This window comes from Amyelois transitella, chromosome Z, assembly GCF_032362555.1.
Source record: "Amyelois transitella isolate CPQ chromosome Z, ilAmyTran1.1, whole genome shotgun sequence".
Lineage (NCBI taxonomy): Eukaryota > Metazoa > Arthropoda > Insecta > Lepidoptera > Pyralidae > Amyelois > Amyelois transitella.
In genome coordinates, this window is record NC_083535.1 from 418541 (window position 1) to 435346 (window position 16806).

The 16806-nt window shown below is 35.6% G+C and overlaps 2 protein-coding genes across 6 annotated transcripts in view; both read right to left on the reverse strand.

The window, feature by feature from the left end:
* LOC106130500 (period circadian protein) overlaps nucleotides 1-16806 on the reverse strand; it is a 37990-nt gene that overhangs the window by 13787 nt on the left and 7397 nt on the right. The window contains exons 5-17 of one of the 4 annotated variants that reach the window (XM_060953439.1): nucleotides 15046-15140; nucleotides 13907-14038; nucleotides 13394-13454; nucleotides 11090-11293; nucleotides 10283-10511; nucleotides 6357-6468; nucleotides 5671-5790; nucleotides 4917-5066; nucleotides 4343-4461; nucleotides 3721-3813; nucleotides 3076-3210; nucleotides 2261-2435; nucleotides 992-1133 (exon numbers count right to left, since the gene is read on the reverse strand). In XM_060953439.1, the coding sequence (XP_060809422.1) occupies nucleotides 992-1133; nucleotides 2261-2435; nucleotides 3076-3210; nucleotides 3721-3813; nucleotides 4343-4461; nucleotides 4917-5066; nucleotides 5671-5790; nucleotides 6357-6468; nucleotides 10283-10511; nucleotides 11090-11293; nucleotides 13394-13454; nucleotides 13907-14038; nucleotides 15046-15140 (1767 nt within the window). Of the gene's footprint in view, nucleotides 1-991; nucleotides 1134-2260; nucleotides 2450-3074; nucleotides 3211-3720; nucleotides 3814-4342; nucleotides 4462-4916; nucleotides 5067-5670; nucleotides 5791-6356; nucleotides 6469-10282; nucleotides 10512-11089; nucleotides 11294-13378; nucleotides 13455-13906; nucleotides 14039-15045; nucleotides 15141-16806 lie in introns of all 4 variants that reach the window. The other 3 variants (XM_060953438.1, XM_013329350.2, XM_060953437.1) reach the window with 3 other exon arrangements.
* Nucleotides 7231-10192, reverse strand: LOC106130186 (uncharacterized). Of its 2 annotated transcripts, XM_060953441.1 has the most exons (4): nucleotides 9335-10192; nucleotides 9024-9260; nucleotides 8685-8856; nucleotides 7231-8592 (listed from the first exon to the last, which is right to left on the reverse strand). In XM_060953441.1, exons 2-4 carry the CDS (start codon nucleotides 9233-9235, stop codon nucleotides 8443-8445), a joined length of 534 nt encoding a protein of 177 aa, XP_060809424.1. In that variant the 5' UTR covers nucleotides 9236-9260; nucleotides 9335-10192; the 3' UTR covers nucleotides 7231-8442. The 2 variants fall into 2 exon arrangements, with proteins under 2 accessions (XP_060809424.1, XP_060809423.1); XM_060953440.1 differs by having other exon boundaries at nucleotides 9024-10192.

Consider the following 16806-nt stretch of genomic DNA (forward strand, 5'->3'; position numbering starts at 1 on the left):
GGGTATTATAAATATCCCGACTAATATTATAAAATGTTTGTAACCTCTTCACGCGTTACCTAGTGAACCAATCTTCTTAACATTTTACGTATATATAAAATTAAGAGTCTGCAGAAGAACAAACTACTTTTCATCCCGGAAAAAAACCAAACTTCCCGTGGGATTTGTGAAAAACCTATATTCTTTTGTAAGTAGCGCTCACTTGTCTTAATATTCGTTTTCTCAAATTAATGCTTTTTAATGCATTACGTCAAATACCCATTACATCAGGCGGACATCCAACAATGTTTTCAATTAACCATTTCACTCTTTTTTTCGTTTTACATATTTCAAATCCATCTTATATGCCTGCGTCTATATTCCCAGACAAGTACCTACTGCTCACAAACATTAAAAAGTTAAATGAATATCTCTCAGATAGGCATGCAACATCTTCATCGTCACTCACCATCAGGTGAGATGGAAGACAAACGCCTAATATTGGAAAAAAGAAAACCCTTTCAAAGCTTGAAAATCTTGCGCAAGAGCGGAGCTAGCTTTTAACTCTTATTACTTCTTTAACCTGTTACTTAAAATGGGTGCTTCTTTGATCATACATACACTCACGTTTATATCCCTTACGGGGTAGACAGAGCCAACAGTCTTGAAAAGACTGATAGGTAAGCCACGTTCAGCTTTTTGGCTTGATGATAAAATTTGAGATTCGAATAGTGACAGGTTGCTAGCCCATCACCTAAAAGAAGAATCCCAAATTTATAAAAAATAAAATAGTGACAGGTTGCTAGCCCGTCGCCTAAAAGAAGAATCCCAAATTTATAAAAATTAAAATAGTGACAGGTTGCTAGCCCATCGCCTAAAAGAAGAATCCCAAATTTATAAAAAATAAAATAGTGACAGGTTGCTAGCCCGTCGCCTAAAATAATCCTAAATTTAAAAGACTAGAATTCTTTGATCATGATCCAGGTTAAGCAACATTCATTCTTTCACTAACCGGTAGTGACGTCGGAGGAAGCTATCGGGTGTGCCGAGCTGGCTGCCTGCTTTCGTCGCAGGCCGCGGGACTGCGGGCAGTGGTGCTTGTGCGCCCCGGCTTCGCTCGAGTCGCCTTGTTTGCTGCGTTTGATGCCGTGTGGCTAGAGATATAAAACTACATATTAACATCAAAAGCTCATGCGGTGGAAATCAAGGTATCTCAAAGGCATAGTTGTTGATAATAATGTACTTCATTACAGGACGGTTAATAGTAATATAACGCATGATGTTATTCTCCCAAGAATGTTATTCAAATTAACGTAAAGAGATTCCGTGGTCAAACTGATGAGTACCCGATTAAAGTATGTGATGCGCATGATTGGCAACCACAGGGTCAAAAGTCACCAATGATATGTACATACATACATATGGTCTGGTCTATATCCTCTGCGCGGTAGACAGAACCGACAGCCTTGAAAAGACTGAATGGCCACGTTCAGCTATTTGGCTTAATGATAGAATTGTGATTCAAATAGTGACAGGTCGCTAGCCCATCGCCTAAAAAAGAAGCCCAAGTTTGTAAGCCTATCCCTTAGTCGCCTTTTACGACATCCATGGGAAAGAGATGGAGTGGTCCTCTTCTTTTTTGTATTGGTGCCGGGAACCACACGGCACCATGTGTAACCATGATCGATCCAATATGAGTTAGCTTCCCCTGCAATGGTTGCGGAGGCCAGTCGGGAGTCGCTTCGTATTAACACCTGACTCAGACAATCCAGGATCCATGGTCAAAGACATACCCCGGGCTCCTCTCCAGAGTGGTGAGGATGCAACCGGATCTAAAGCCAGGAGAAAGAAGGATACTAAGTAGTTAAGAGTAGAAGAGAGAAGAGCTCACATGAAAAGATTGATGAATGTGGATGATGAGAAACAATTATGCAGAAGTCGAAGCAAGTGGAAAAGATGATATTGATGTAATGTTTTTTCTATTATTAACTAACTGACTTACTGAGGTAAGTGAATATTGTATATATATTCTTTTTAACCGCCTCCAAAAAAAGTGGTTTTCAGTTTGACCTGTATATATGCTGGTAAGTATGTATGTTTGTCCGCTATCAACTCGCGTTTCGCTGAACCGATTTTGATGCAGTTTTCAGGATAGTGTTTGTTACACTCGTGAGAAAGTACTAAACAGGTAAACTGTTTTTACATAAGTTATTGAGAAATTAATATATAGTTTTTATAAAGGTTACTTACCACATATTTAGGTATTAAAAAGGTTACTTACCACTGGCTCATCCAAAATGGCGCCCGCCGTGGTCGGCTGGTAGGTGGCGTTGCACCTCGCCAGATGTTCCTTCTTCTTCTTCCTGGTATCGCTGGATGTTTTGTCTCGCTCGCACTTGGAGGAGCGGCTCTCTCTGTGCATCTTCATCAGCTCCTTCTCCATGTCGGCATTGTGCCTGTTCATTTGGGCCCCGTATTTTATTATAAGTTTTGAATTGCTGATATTGATTAGTTGAGTTACAAAGGAAATATATTTATACATATATAAAAAAGTACCGTGTCGCTTCGGGCACTTGAGAATAGGACCACTCCACATCTCACCCATGGATGTCGCGTAAAAGGCGACTAAGCGAAAGGCTTATAAACTGGCGATTCTTTTTGTAGGCCATAGGCTAGCAACCTGTCACTATATCTCAATTCGTATGTATACGATATATATAATACGTATGAATAAAACGCAAAGGTGACTGCCTGCTGAATAAGAGTACAGCCCAAACTACTGAACCGATCGACTTGAAATTTGGATCCGCTAGAGAAAGGATTTTTGGGCATTCCCGCGGGAATGGACGGTTATTCACTTTACCCCTCCTTCTTTTTCTTTCTCTCCCCCGATCTCCTCTCTTCAGCAACCTATCGACTTATTCCTTCTCTTCTCTCCCCTCTAGCTCATTCCCCCTACCCTCCCTCCTAAATTCCCCTGCCGTCCCCATCAACTCCCCCCCCCCCCTCTCCCTTATTCTTTTCACTACCATTTACACTCAAGCACATTGCTATACGAGTTTCGAACATGAGGTTGTTCATTATTTAGAAGCTTACTTGGTGAGCAGTGTCTCAGTGAGCCGCATGGCCTGCCCGTCGTCGGAAGGTCCCGGGTTGATGGCCAGCGCGCTGCTTTCTCCTGAACTCATCTCGCCCGAGTCCCCAGAGTTTAAGGCCACCGGGGATAGGCAGCTAGGGGTAGAAAAAGGGTTATATTGAAACCTGTTCACATATTTACCATCAAACGAATCACAAGTAAAAGTTTTTTTTTTATATAAAAATATTTCTTTTTCCATATGTGTTTTTAATTTACAATGTAAGTGCAGAAAAAAAATACAACTAAGTGCCTACAAAAGACAAACATAAAATTGAAGTCTTGAAAAACTTCTAAACCTATATTTACCTATGCCTGAAATATTGAGACTGTACGTATCCGAAACAAAAAACTTAATTTCTTTAAAATTATCATTGAAAGTCATTAGGGCTAATCATAATTGAAAGTTATAATATTATCAGTTATAATATTATTATTACTAGCAACCTGTCACTATTTGAATCTCAATTTTATCTTACAGCCAAATAGCTGAACGTGGCCTATCAGTCTTTGCAAGACTGTTGGCTCTGTCTACCCCGCAAGGGATATAGACGTGATTATATGAATGTATTTATAATATTATCTTGTGACGCGAAATCATTTCCCACCTTGTAGGATTAGCTTTGATCAAACTGAACATGTTATCCGCGGTGTCCATATTCCGTTCCTCGTGGTAGAACGACTGGTGGCTGTCGAAATACCTGTTAATAAATATATAAATACATTAACACGTTCCCGAGGGAGAGGCAAATACCACATCGTTCATTGTATACTTCTTTCGCTTCATCCAAATTCATATGTCTCTTCATGCAAGTTCATCGGTTTCGGGTACTCTTGACCTGACCTTTTCTATATTAATACTGAAATAAATTTTAATAGATAATAAATATATACGGGGCAAATTACACGGATTTAGTTAGCCCTAAAAATCGAGACTTGAAAAGTTATCAAAAAAAGTTAGTTACTCATAATTTTAATTTCTCAATTCTATCATTAAGCCAAACAGCTGAACGTGGCCTATCAGTCTTTTCAAGACTGTTGGCTCTGTCTACCCCGTAAGAGATAAAGACGTGATCATATGTATGTATGTACTCATAATTTCAGCCAGGATTCAAACCCGAGACCTACTGTGTTACTCACTACCGTTGCGCCACAGAGGCCGTAAAGGGATAACTTGAAATTGTCACAGACACGAGCAATTGTCAATAATGTGTGTCTGTTCGTCCGTACCTCTGCAAGTTCTCGTTGTAATTCAGCTGGTTATAACTGAGCGGTGTCTCCGTGCTTGACTTGCTGTCGTTGTACTCGTGGTGGGGGGAGATACCTCCAAGCATTACTGAGTCACGTTCCTGAAAACAAATACATGTGTCAATGAACAGTTTGTTTGTTTGTCAACTCTTCATTGCATATAAAAATATATTATAACAAATTACAAAACAGTCATTAGATTTTAAAGAATATATACAATGTAAGAATATGTAAAATTACTACTACTAGTCGTTCGATTATTTACAGCGCCATCTAGTAATTAATTTATGTTCTAGGTCATACTTATTTTGAAGACTGAATTTATCGTTAGATCTCTAAATCTTATGGTCCTTCGAGCCGGATTTGAACTAGCGACCTCGACCTATGGATGATTTACCGGGACTGTAAACTCACATAATAGCTGTTGTCAGCATCATGAATTTCCATACGGAACTCACTCCTAATTTTAATCCTATGTTGTTCAAGAAGCTACATCTTTTTGGTCCTTGGAGCCGGATTTGAACTACGGAACTACGGACAAATATGCGATACTCACATAATAACTGTTGTCTGCCTCCTGGATCTCCAGTCGGAATTCATCTTCAGGTTTAGGCTGCTCCTCCATGAGGCTCTCCATAAAGGAAGCCAGGTCTTGGCAGCGCTTGCTCATTTGCTGCTTCGCCACTTCGGCCGGCTTCGTCAATACCTGCAAGAATAACATCATTATTAACTAATTTCTTAACTAAAATTACTAACTGGCTTTTGAGCGGGGATTCGCTTCCGTAGGATATTCTAGAAAAAAAATTAAAGTATGTCACTCTCGAAAGTATATTCTATATCTATATCAGTGTCTTATTTCGTGAAAATCAGGTCAGTTGTTTTAAAGTTTATTCCTAACAAACATACAAAATATAAATCTTTTCTCTTTATTAATAGTGTAAATCTAGATTATTTACGTAACTCTGCAATTATTATTTTATTCACTAATGTGATATTTGTATTAGAATTATTAGAATTAATTAAAGAAAAGAAAAATATATTAGAATTGTTCTAATATAACTCTTCCTCCTAAAGCCAGGGGGAAGAGTGATATTAGAACGTGGCTCAAACAATATTCAAACCTGTTCACCTTGTCTAAAAATTGCCGGGTTTTACCACTACCCAAGAACCTTGACGACCCGTAAAATTATCCGACCACACAACAACTCTTTCCCTGTCTTTCCAAATAATCTCATCATCTCTCTCTCTCGCATCTCCTTCCATCAGGACAAAGTTCCTCATAAGCTGTGGTGGTAAAAGAAACTACTCGCCTCATTAATAATCCTGACGATGCTTTCTTTGAGACTCTGAGCCTTGTTCTTCTCTTCTTCAGTCTGCTTGTAGAGCTTGTCCGGAGTGGGCGCTTGGAACACGTCCGGGTTAGAAGGGCCCTAGGATACAAAACAACATTTTTAAAATATCTATAGAAAATTATATGTATTTGTTGTTTGAACCTCTGGAGTGAAACGGGAGAAATGTTTGGTCAACATGCGTATATTTGTGGTACATATATTCCATTTTGAAATCAAATGAGAAAGAAATCCACAAAAGAATCGACGGTCTCTGTGGCGCAGAGGTAGTGCGCTAGTTTGTGACACCGGAGGTCCCGGGTTCGAATCTCGGCCAGGGCATGATGACAAACGAACTTTCTCTGATCATTCAGTTAGTATCTTATAACACAAGTCTCAAACTTACTTCGAGGCTAACTCAATCTGTGTAATTTGTCCCGCATATATTTATTTATTTTATTTCCAGTTACCATGGTATTTGCTGTCGTGACACACAAGTGGCTCATTATGTATTAAGTTTGAGAGAAGAAGTTAATTTAGTTTTTTTTTTTTTTTTGCTTGTTTATGTCATAAATTCACCTGTACATCACAAATTCACCAATGAAGTCATATTTCGTCTTAAAAGTTAATCAACAGGTTTTAAAGTTTGCAATTAATTACTTAGGTACCTCAACTATATAATGTTTCGCCGTGACGAACTCCAGTTTCCGAGACCAAGGGTTGATGAAAGACGACCACTCCGTCTCGAGACGAATGTAGTCGCCATTTTGGGTCATTATTCTAGAACAACAAAACACGATTTTGGAAAAAATTCCACAAAGGTAAGTTCTTTTCTGCAGACTGCTTGGAGAACCGCGGCTTCAACGATGTTAAGTCCGGGATTTTAATTAAACTCTAGTCCATGAAAATTTTTCTTGAGCGATTCAGCACTCGCGCTGTGATTGGCGGATGCCGTGTGACGTTTGTAGATGTCGCCACTCAACCTTTTAAGTTCTCACCAGAAGTTTCAGATGAAACTTTTGCTGCTCCTCCGAAAAGGACACATATTGATAAAATTTGGTACATGGCCTAGATCTTTAGGAGCAGCTAAAAACTCTAAAGCAAACCTTAGTCTAGAAGTTAATGTCAATAAGTGTTACATTGTACCGATGCATGTCGTTGATTCTTGAGACTCTCCGTCGATAGTTTGTTTGGAAGCGATAGCGAAAAATAGTCGTACAAAACCAAGAATACCTTACTAGCTGTGCCCGCGACTTCGTCCGCGTGAAATAGTTATTTTGGGCATCATTGAAGCCCTCAAGGATGAATAATTTACCCCGTTTTCTTTTTCGCATTATTTCTTCGCTCCTAATAGTTGCAGCTTGATGTTATATAGCCAAAAGCCTTCCTCAATAAATGGTCTATTCAACACAAAAAGAAATTTCCAATTCGCACCAGTAGTTCCTGAGATTATCGCTTCCAAACAAACAAACATACTCTTCAGCTTTACAATATCAGTATAGATAGATAAACAATTTAAAGCTGTAAGGAACAACAAAAAAAACCAATAGGGAACATGCAATAATTTTAGTTTTGATTTCATTTTAAAGAATTCCATGTAAAATAGGTCTTAAAATATTAAAAAAATTAAAACAATCTAATTTATCGTAAAAAAATGCGACTTTAAACTGATCGTTTAAATTTTCGCGCCAAAACGGACCTACACTTCCAATGACGTCACACGTGTCTGACACTGGTCGTGCTTGCCTTCGTTGATTACAGTGTTTCCACAATGAGGGGAAATTCCCCTTTTAAGGGGTAATCAGGGTCCAGAGGGGAAGAAAAAGGGGAAATACTATAAAAGGGAAAATTTTAGGTAATCATATATTAATTTTTATTATATATAAAATTATATCGACGGCCTCTTTGGCGCAGCGGTAGTACGCTTGTCTGTGACACCAGAGGTCCCGGGTTCGAATCCCGGTCAGGGCATGATGAGAAAAGAACTTTTTCTGATTGGTTTGGGTCTTGGATGTTTATCTATATAAGTATTTATTATAAAATATACAAAGTATCGTTGAGTTAGTATCTCGTAACACAGTCTCGAACTTACTTCGAGGCTAACTCAATCAGTGTAATTTGTCCCGTATATATTTATAAAAAATATATTTACCTAAAAATTAAACTTTTAGTTACAACAAAAGTGCCAAAACTACAGCAAAATAATTTTTGAGGGGAAAAAATTCTGAAAAGGGGAAATCGGAATTGAGGCATGGGGAAAGAAAATTTTTATAGTGGAAACACTGGTTGATTATCATAAATTGCAAATTTTCTCGACTTTCCACTAAGTTTTTTGTAATAATTTAAAATGGAATATCCATCCACATCAAGTGATCACAAGACATAATACTGAAAAAATTCGGATAAAAAGTCGTGTTGACTCATGTTTTGTGCCTACTGCCTATGTGTCCATCTACTATAACAAAGTTTCTAAATGCCTGTGTAGATCATTTTCTCATACCCCAAATAGACTATATATAATCATTTGTTGTGCACTTGTTAATCACCTTTAATTAAAATTGAATAAAAAACAATATTTTCGAAGCATAGTTTTATTTAATAAATTTATGAAATATTTGAAAAACAAAAAAATGTGCTTATATATTATATATATCTTTTAATTTCGGAAATACAGCATCTATCCAGAATTTCTTTGCAATATTCATTACAGATACAATGCTGTTATCATATGGCACACAACATTTTGGTGTTATTTTATTGTAGGTATTTCACATAGGAAAGTATGGCAGCTTCGGTTGAAGGATATTTGACTTCTATTGTATAATTTTCAGTAAGCCCGTCAGGTGTTGCTCCAAAAATAGGATACTCGGCATTAAGAAGTAGTCCAGCATCTTCAATTTCAATCTGAATTGCAGAAACAAAAATATGAATTATGTACTACAAAAGCCTTGAACCAAATTCATAATATTCAAACAAACAAAAACCACCGAACTTACCTTTTCTTTCTTGCTTACTACTTTGAGAACTTTTTTTTCTAGTATTTTCCCTCTACTCATCGCAATGGAAGTAAATTTTGAATGTTCTCCCATAATTGCGTTCAGAAGGGAACCATTTATAGTTCTACAGTGAGCGGCTTCATAAAGAGTTGAGCCAGTAATTCTGCCGTACCTGTAAAATAGAAAAATAAACTTATATACAGTACAGCTAATATGCCAATCAAGTTTATGTTATGTGAGTATGATAATGAGTTTATTTTGTCAAAATATTTTTTTTATTCATGGTATTTCAGTGATAAATACAATAAACAAAACTAAGCTAGAAGTCTTACTACTTACCTCAACTCAAACCACATTGGTGAATCACTTTGATGTTTGGTGGAGGAAAATACCATGTTTATATTATCAGTGGTCATTTGCTTTGATAATGCTTCAAGAAATGATTCTGGAGAGTCCAACTTTCCAATCAAGCTTGAACACACCTTATGAATGCTTGTCTTATTGAAAGTAGCGAAGAATACTTCCCCGACAATCTTTTTTATTGACAGCATCTACAAATTCTTATAAAATATCCACCTAAAAATATGCAGTTATTATTGTAACACACATTTAACTTCTTTTCAATCTCTTTAAATAAAAAAGCTGCTTACTTGAGAGAAACTGTGATTGACTGAAACTTGACCCATTTCTTTGGCTTTTATGACAGATTTTCCAGAAGCACATGTAGATAATTTCGACTTCTTCCAATAGTATGTGACGGACGTAATTACAGGCTGCTCAGACCTTCTGTGCACCATAGCAATAGTGCAGCAGCATGCTTGCACCCACCTGTATATGATAAAGTTTTAGTCATGATAATAAATACGTCATAGCATTTAAAATAATCTTCTTTTTGAACAGTTTAAGTATTCATTAATGTCGTAATACTTGACCTGCAGAAGCTGCACAATCTTCGCATTGGCAGGACAGAACTAAGCATTGTGCTTCATTTATTACAGCTGTAACACGATAACCTTCTTTTCGTACTTTGTGCTCTGGAGTAACTCGACTTTTCACTGTACATAATTAATCCATCTCCATCTCTTTTAATTTGCACATAACCGATTGCGTTATCGCCGTAAGATTCTCTCGTTGAGCTAAATTATAACTGCTATGTTTAGAAATTGCTGAATAAAATGCAAACAACGTTTAAAAACATTCATGCATACCGTACTAATTTAGTGCCTTTCATTTCTACACTTGAAAACTCTGCACTCACGACAAAAAGTTTTTTTTTGGTAAATTTTTGGAGTCTGTTTTATTAAATCTAACTTCCATTTTTATTAAAAACGTAAATAATACGTAAATAAAGCACTACTGCCTATAATCGCAAAGTTAACTTCTAAAAGTTGACACAGCACGAGTGACGTCACTGAACGCTGATTGGTGTTTTGAAATGCGTTTCGTTTAACGTAATTTTAATTTGTAATAATTGCTAAAAATCAACATAATTTAAAATAAAAACGTTGAAGAAGTTCTTCTTTTATATTTTTTTAACATTTTATACGTAAAATTTTCATAAATATCATATTTGCATCTTCCCTATTCAACAAACAAACCTGTAGGGCTTCGAGCGGGGCACGCCGCCCTCCTTGACGATGGTCTCGTAGACGCAGCGGAGGTACCCCAGGTCCTCCGGGTGGTACAGCGCCAGCGCGTCCTTGTCCGCGAGGTCCTGAGGCAGGTAGCCCAGGTACGGCACCGACTCCGGCGCCATGTATTTTATGTGGCCGTTTGGAGCGTGCCGCATCACGAAAGGCACAGCTTTGGTGACTTTTTCGTTCGGTACTGGAAGTTGAGAACGATATTAGTATATCTGTGGTCGGCCGATTCGTAATCACTACATAGTATAAAACAAAGTCGCTATTTTAGCCTGTTTGATTGTATGCTTAAATCTTTAAAATTACGCAACGGATTTTGATGCGGTTTTTTGTAACAGTTAGAGTGATTCAAGAGGAAGGTTTTTATGTATAAGAACATTTATAATTTTGCACCCGTGCGAAGCCGGGGCGGGTCGCTAGTGTATTATATAATTAATGACACTCATTTTTTGTATCAAAGTAGGTGTGAGGTGCGAGTGTGTGGTTTCCAGCGCGTAACAAGAACGTATGTCTGAGGGGTGATAATAAATATCAAAGCTTCGAATTTACGGCCTTAAAATTATACAATTTTCTATGCAAAACTTGTTTTTCACAGATTAAATTTAAAAAAAAATGATTTCTCGAGTTCTTCGCGAAATTTTAAATATAAAGCTGTTCGAATTTCAAGTTTACAGTCACCATTATGACTGTTAATAAACAACCAATCACACTCATTCTTTTATAAACAAAAAAAAACTAAACCGAGTTCTACATATCTATACTTACTTCTAAATGCGGAAAAAAACGGCGTGGCCTGAATGACCAAGTAGATGACTTTTCCCTCGTCATCATTGATGTTCTTGAAGTTCAGCTTGAGCAGAAACGGCATGAATGTGAGCACGCGCTCCTTGACCCCATACCCGGCGTTGAGACCCCTGTATCGTCGGATCCGGCACACCATTGTAGACACGGAACTGCCTGGTGACTGGGCTATATTGGACACCATAGAATTATCATTACAAACATACATACAATCACGTCTAAATCCCTTGCGGAAAAGATAAAGCCATTAATTTTAAAAAATGCTGATAGGCAACGTTCACCTGTTTGGCTTAATGATAGAACTGAGATTCGAGTAGTTGCAGATTGCAGTAAAAAAAAGTCTTAAGTTTATAAGCCTATCATTAGTCGCCTTTTACGACATTCACGGGAAAGAGATGGAGTGGTCCAATCACCAACTCACGTTGCTCGTGTAATTACTTAACAACTGAATCTTTAAAACAAAATATAAAAAAGGGGCAAATATTAAAATTAAACCACTCATACTTATACAATACAGTTAATTTTGACACACAAGATGGCTGCCAAAAACGGGAACGACATGTAAGAGACTCTCACATTTGCGTGTTCCCTTCAGACTTAAGACTTAAAACGGTTTTCTTAAATATATAAGCAGCTCCATATGTGAAAGACCAATAGTCATTTCCGAAAAAAAAATTTGCAAAAGAAACGTATCAAAGAAACAATCAAACAATATCCGAAACATATGGCCAAGCCTAATGGAGCAATATTTTGCCGTGCAATTTAATCGTGAAAATTTGACCCCAATTTCAAAAAGAAACGCAGTGAATGTTAGCTTTGAATTTAAAAAAATAAAAGTATAATATTTAAAAATTAAAAACCAATCAATATCATAATGCGACTACAGTAACGCCATCTCTACCTCGTGTCGTACAATAAACTTATACATTATTAAATTTTAGAATTTAAGCTGACTATGATGAGAATTTGTTAAATAATACATCTTATCTTCTGGCATGTGTACTTAAGTATTCTGTTTCATTCACATTAATGAAGTTCAAAATTTTAAATACATACCTTGACTTAGCCATTCTAGTAGTGTATACAGTTCCGAATTGGCTAAACCGTCTTCACCATTTATCATTACTATCGATAAAAAATCTACAGATCACTAAAAGTGTAGAAAAGACTAAACACTCATAGCAATCATAATAATATAAGATAATAGAAATGCCATATTGTATATGACACTATAGGAATGATGTGTTGTCTTTTTGCATCGAATGCTATGAGCAATTGTAAAGCTCAAATAGAAAAAAGGTGCTAGATAAAAACATAACGTGTGCTATGATAGTGTCAAAGTCATCAGTGGCAACGTCACATTCACCAAAACTTACCACTTCTATACAGTCTTATATTATTTTTAATTCTATGGGCTCACCATAGTCGCATGTGGTCGCAAAAAATGAGAAGTGAAAAAAAATTTTTTTAATGATAGAGTTAATCTTATCGCTCTTGAAAAAAAAAGATGTTACAAATAAAATAAAAGTTGAGGGAAATAATTTGAAACTAAAAACTGAACTAACATTCACGTCTTTCATCCATGTGCCAATTGTAAAAGAAAAAAAAGAAATGTTGGAGCTTAATCTCTAAAATTATCGATGGTATTAACATATGCCATGCGAAATTTTAGAATTTAAGCTTTATTTTTTATACGAAGTCCGAAAATATTAGAAAATTTTTTATCATATAGAAGCCTACTTATAATTCGGTTTCCAGTATTTTTCATACAGTGGCGGATCCAGGTTTCCTGATTGGGAGGGGTGGGGGAGCTAGGCCCAGCTGAAGGTAGGCATATAAAAAACTTATATATTACAATACTTGATTAAAATTAATTCAGTAAAGGATAAATGATAAAAATATACTATCTATAGTATGGGTAGTAAGTAAGTAGTAAGTAGACACTGATGAATTTGGGGTAAGGGCCTTTCCCTGGATCCACCACTGTCCATAGGCATTATTAAATAGCCACAACTTGATTTTTCTCAAATATGTCTCAACGACCCATCATTTATAGCTTGATATGATTTTTCTACACTAAATTCTTAAAAAGATAAAATAAATGCCTACTCCGAAAACGCGCTGGTAGTTTACAACACAAAATTTGACAGTTCACCACATTTTACACAGCAAAAAATAAGAAAAAAATAATCATGCAATAAATCAAATCATCCAAATAAATTGGCACAATGGATAATAATGAATCGAAATTACCTTTCTCTTGCGTACCATTTACGATTTTCGGCACAGCCAAACTATTGGTTATTTGCGATGCGAATGTGCTGCGATCCTGCGAAACAAATGACTGTTATATTAGTCACTTTGGCGGGAGAAAAATGTGAGGAATTCTGCAATCTGCAAAAAATAAATCTCTATGGAAATCTGGGGGATCCATATTGAATCCATAATAATGAAGTTCGGACTTACCAGCAGACCAAAAACATAAGTGAGAAAAAATGGAAACGCTCCGCTTAACACCACAGCAAGAGCTCTTAAATATAGCTTAGCTCTTAGTTATTTAAAAATTTATCTTGTAAGCATTATTTATGGGTCCCAACACAAACCAATAATGTGTATACACTGCTATCTTCTAAAGCACCGGGTTCGATACCATGGTCCATGGTCACTTCATTTCAAGCGTGTTTAACATTTCCTTCTCATATTTTCTTGTATTTTTCCCACCTTTTTTATCTCCTATTCAAAGCCTTCACGTTCATTTGTCAGTAACAAAATAGTACTCACTTTAGGGTGCACGAAATCAATGAAGGACCTGCCGTTCCACATGTCCTTGGGGAACCCGAGGGTGGTCGTGAGCGATGAGTTGGTGTACATCACCACGCCGTCGTGCATCGATATCACGCACGAGAACCCTTCCTGGAAGGAAAGACAGTGCTCAACAATGGGTATAAATTTTCTGTTAGAAAATTTTAGGGTTAGGTACATCGAATTATCGAAATTGCTTGCAAATTTAATGACAGAAGAAAGTTTGTAAAGTTTGTAACTATTCAAATAAAAATTAACACAGTTTAGTGTTTCTTACTTTGTTTATTAGACGTTTGTTCTATGTCTCTTGGTAATTTTTAGCCGCTAATAAGAATAAGCAAACTACATACAAAGCTGTATGAATACATTTCATAAGTATTCGTCGTATGCGAAACGACGATTATGCCAAAAAAACATGTTTGTTTGTTTGTTTGTTTGTAATATCTTTATTGCATAGAAATTTACACAGTAACAAGAAAATAGTACAAAGTTATAAAATAAACAAATCACTAGCAATGGCGGACTTATCCCATAAAGGGATCTCTTCCAGTCAACCGGCAAAACATTTTTAAAACTCTTACGCAGATTCATACTGATTTAAAATCTGTTTTCGTGAACCGTGTGCGCAATCCCTAACCAGGCTAGGGACACACGTAATACCTATATTAATCGAATTCCAATCAATAAAACATGTACACAACTATGTTTTATGCAACAAACGCAAACACATTAGGGAACTATCGCGGTTTGAATTGTAACTATTGCAAGTTACCGTGCGAAGGCAAAAAGGTGGTAGCGTTTTAGGTATAATTATATGAATATAAAGTTTTAAAAAAGGATAATTTATTAATACTAAAGACTCTGTACATATCTGTGCCAAATTTCATAAAAATATTTTGAATAATCCCATCTCAGTTTGGTCCTAAGGTTCGACTGGCAGAAAACGCCTTGTAGCATTAAGTCCACCTATATCACATTTTACGTGCATAAAGTTTTAATAACTAAATAAATAATTTCGAAGCCGCATAATTTTTCTCATTATAATACGTATATGATTATCAAGTCATCCGATGAAGTCTGGTCAACAGCGTTTTCAGTAAGAATATGAAGTAACCCACCTCTTCCTTGACGCCGGTCCTCTCAGCAGTGGTTATCTCCATGAGCTCGATGCCCTTGTCCGAGAGGGAGTGGGGGGTAGGCGGCGACACCACAACTGCGGAACAAATAACAAGACGGGAAGATAAACTTGAACCTACACACACGAAGCTAAACTTTTTAAACATATCTGAAATAAAAACACTACGAAATCGTCAATATATACTTTATTAATTCACATTTAATAAAATGTATACAAATACATACCATGCAATTGAGTTTGGGCCCGACATATACGTTACCTCGTCAGTTTTGCCTTTTTAAAACCCGATGCGTAGGACCTATTCAATAAATAAAGGGGGCTATTATACAACCGACACGGCGTTTCATTCCCCGCCCTCTGGAACGATAATAATGTATTTTATTATTATAATTCTGACCATTAAAACGCTACGAAAAGAAATTGTAAGATTTCATGTTTATACCGTATATACCCGTAAAATTGAATTAAATGCGTTAAAGGAAATTAATATATACAACGAATTTTATGGTATATAATATATTATAATTAGATGTTTTATGCTATAAATTAATAAATAAATATATTTCAAGATATAGATTTTTATGCGAAAATAAAAATAATTTTAAACATATGAAGAACTGCATAATATATGAGATCAGTGATACAAAAATATGTGAAGAATTTTATGTTGAATGCGATATTTATACTTAAGATTTTTCATGCCACATGATTTTGATAAACCAACTATTTATTTAGTGCTTAGATCATATTATATGACCTAAGATTTAGTCACAAATTCATGAATATAAATAGTATATTAACGCATGAAGCGCAACAGTATTATCTAAGTATATATATTTCATTATTGATAATAGGAATCATCACGATAAACAATTATACATAATTGTTGAATATATTTTAGAAATATTTTCCTAAAATAATAAATATCATTTAAATATAATTAGACTAATCAGTAACAAAAAGAATACTTTATTTACTTTCTTCATTACCAATACAAATGTATTTAATATGAAAATATAACTAATTGAAAAGTTGTTCAAAAGAATCGAAAATATACAGGATGTTTCGTAAGAGAAAGTTGTTTAATTAATTAAAATTATTTAAGTGCTTGATACTCTTAATATATCTTATCTTCAAATCTAAATCAGTAAGTGTATAATAAGACATCGAGTATAAATAGGCGAAACCTTTTGAATATCGGTCATATAAACATATTGATGTACAGAATACAAAAAAATCATTGTACATATTAAAAAAGCCAAAGAAAAACAACCTTATATAATTAAAGACATGGCTTGACAGGAATGCATTATAATAAGGGAAGATAATGGATGTCACACATATTGAAAATGTCACTGAAATAACAATTTTATCTAAAACAAAAAAAAAAAAAACAAAAATACATGTATATATTTTCTTTCTTGTTTACAAATTCTTGTTGCAAGAACAAGACTATGAAACTTTTTATATCTAAAAACTATTTTAACGTACTTAATTAAAAAAAAATATTTTATAAATATCATCAAAACAATTAAAGTTTTTTTTCTGTCCCATATCAACTTTATGCAAAATAAAATTACTCGATTTGAATTGCCGACAGATTAGGACGAAAAATTGCTTGCTTCAAAAATTTGTGTACTCAAAAAAAAAAAACAAAGCATCCTGTGTAGTTAAACACAAAAAAAACATACTTACATGAAATGGGACGGGCGAGGACGGGGCCCTACACTACGCAAAACTT

Excerpts from the sequence above, each read along its gene's own strand:
- LOC106130186 (XM_060953441.1), bottom strand. The coding sequence starts at position 9,235 with ATGCTGTCAATAAAAAAGATTGTCGGGGAAGTATTCTTCGCTACTTTC. Across the intron at positions 8,857-9,023 it reads CCAATGTGGTTTGAGTTGAG|GTACGGCAGAATTACTGGCT; the intron begins GTAAGTAGTAAG and ends TCTATTTTACAG. Across the intron at positions 8,593-8,684 it reads TAGTAAGCAAGAAAGAAAAG|ATTGAAATTGAAGATGCTGG; the intron begins GTAAGTTCGGTG and ends TCTGCAATTCAG.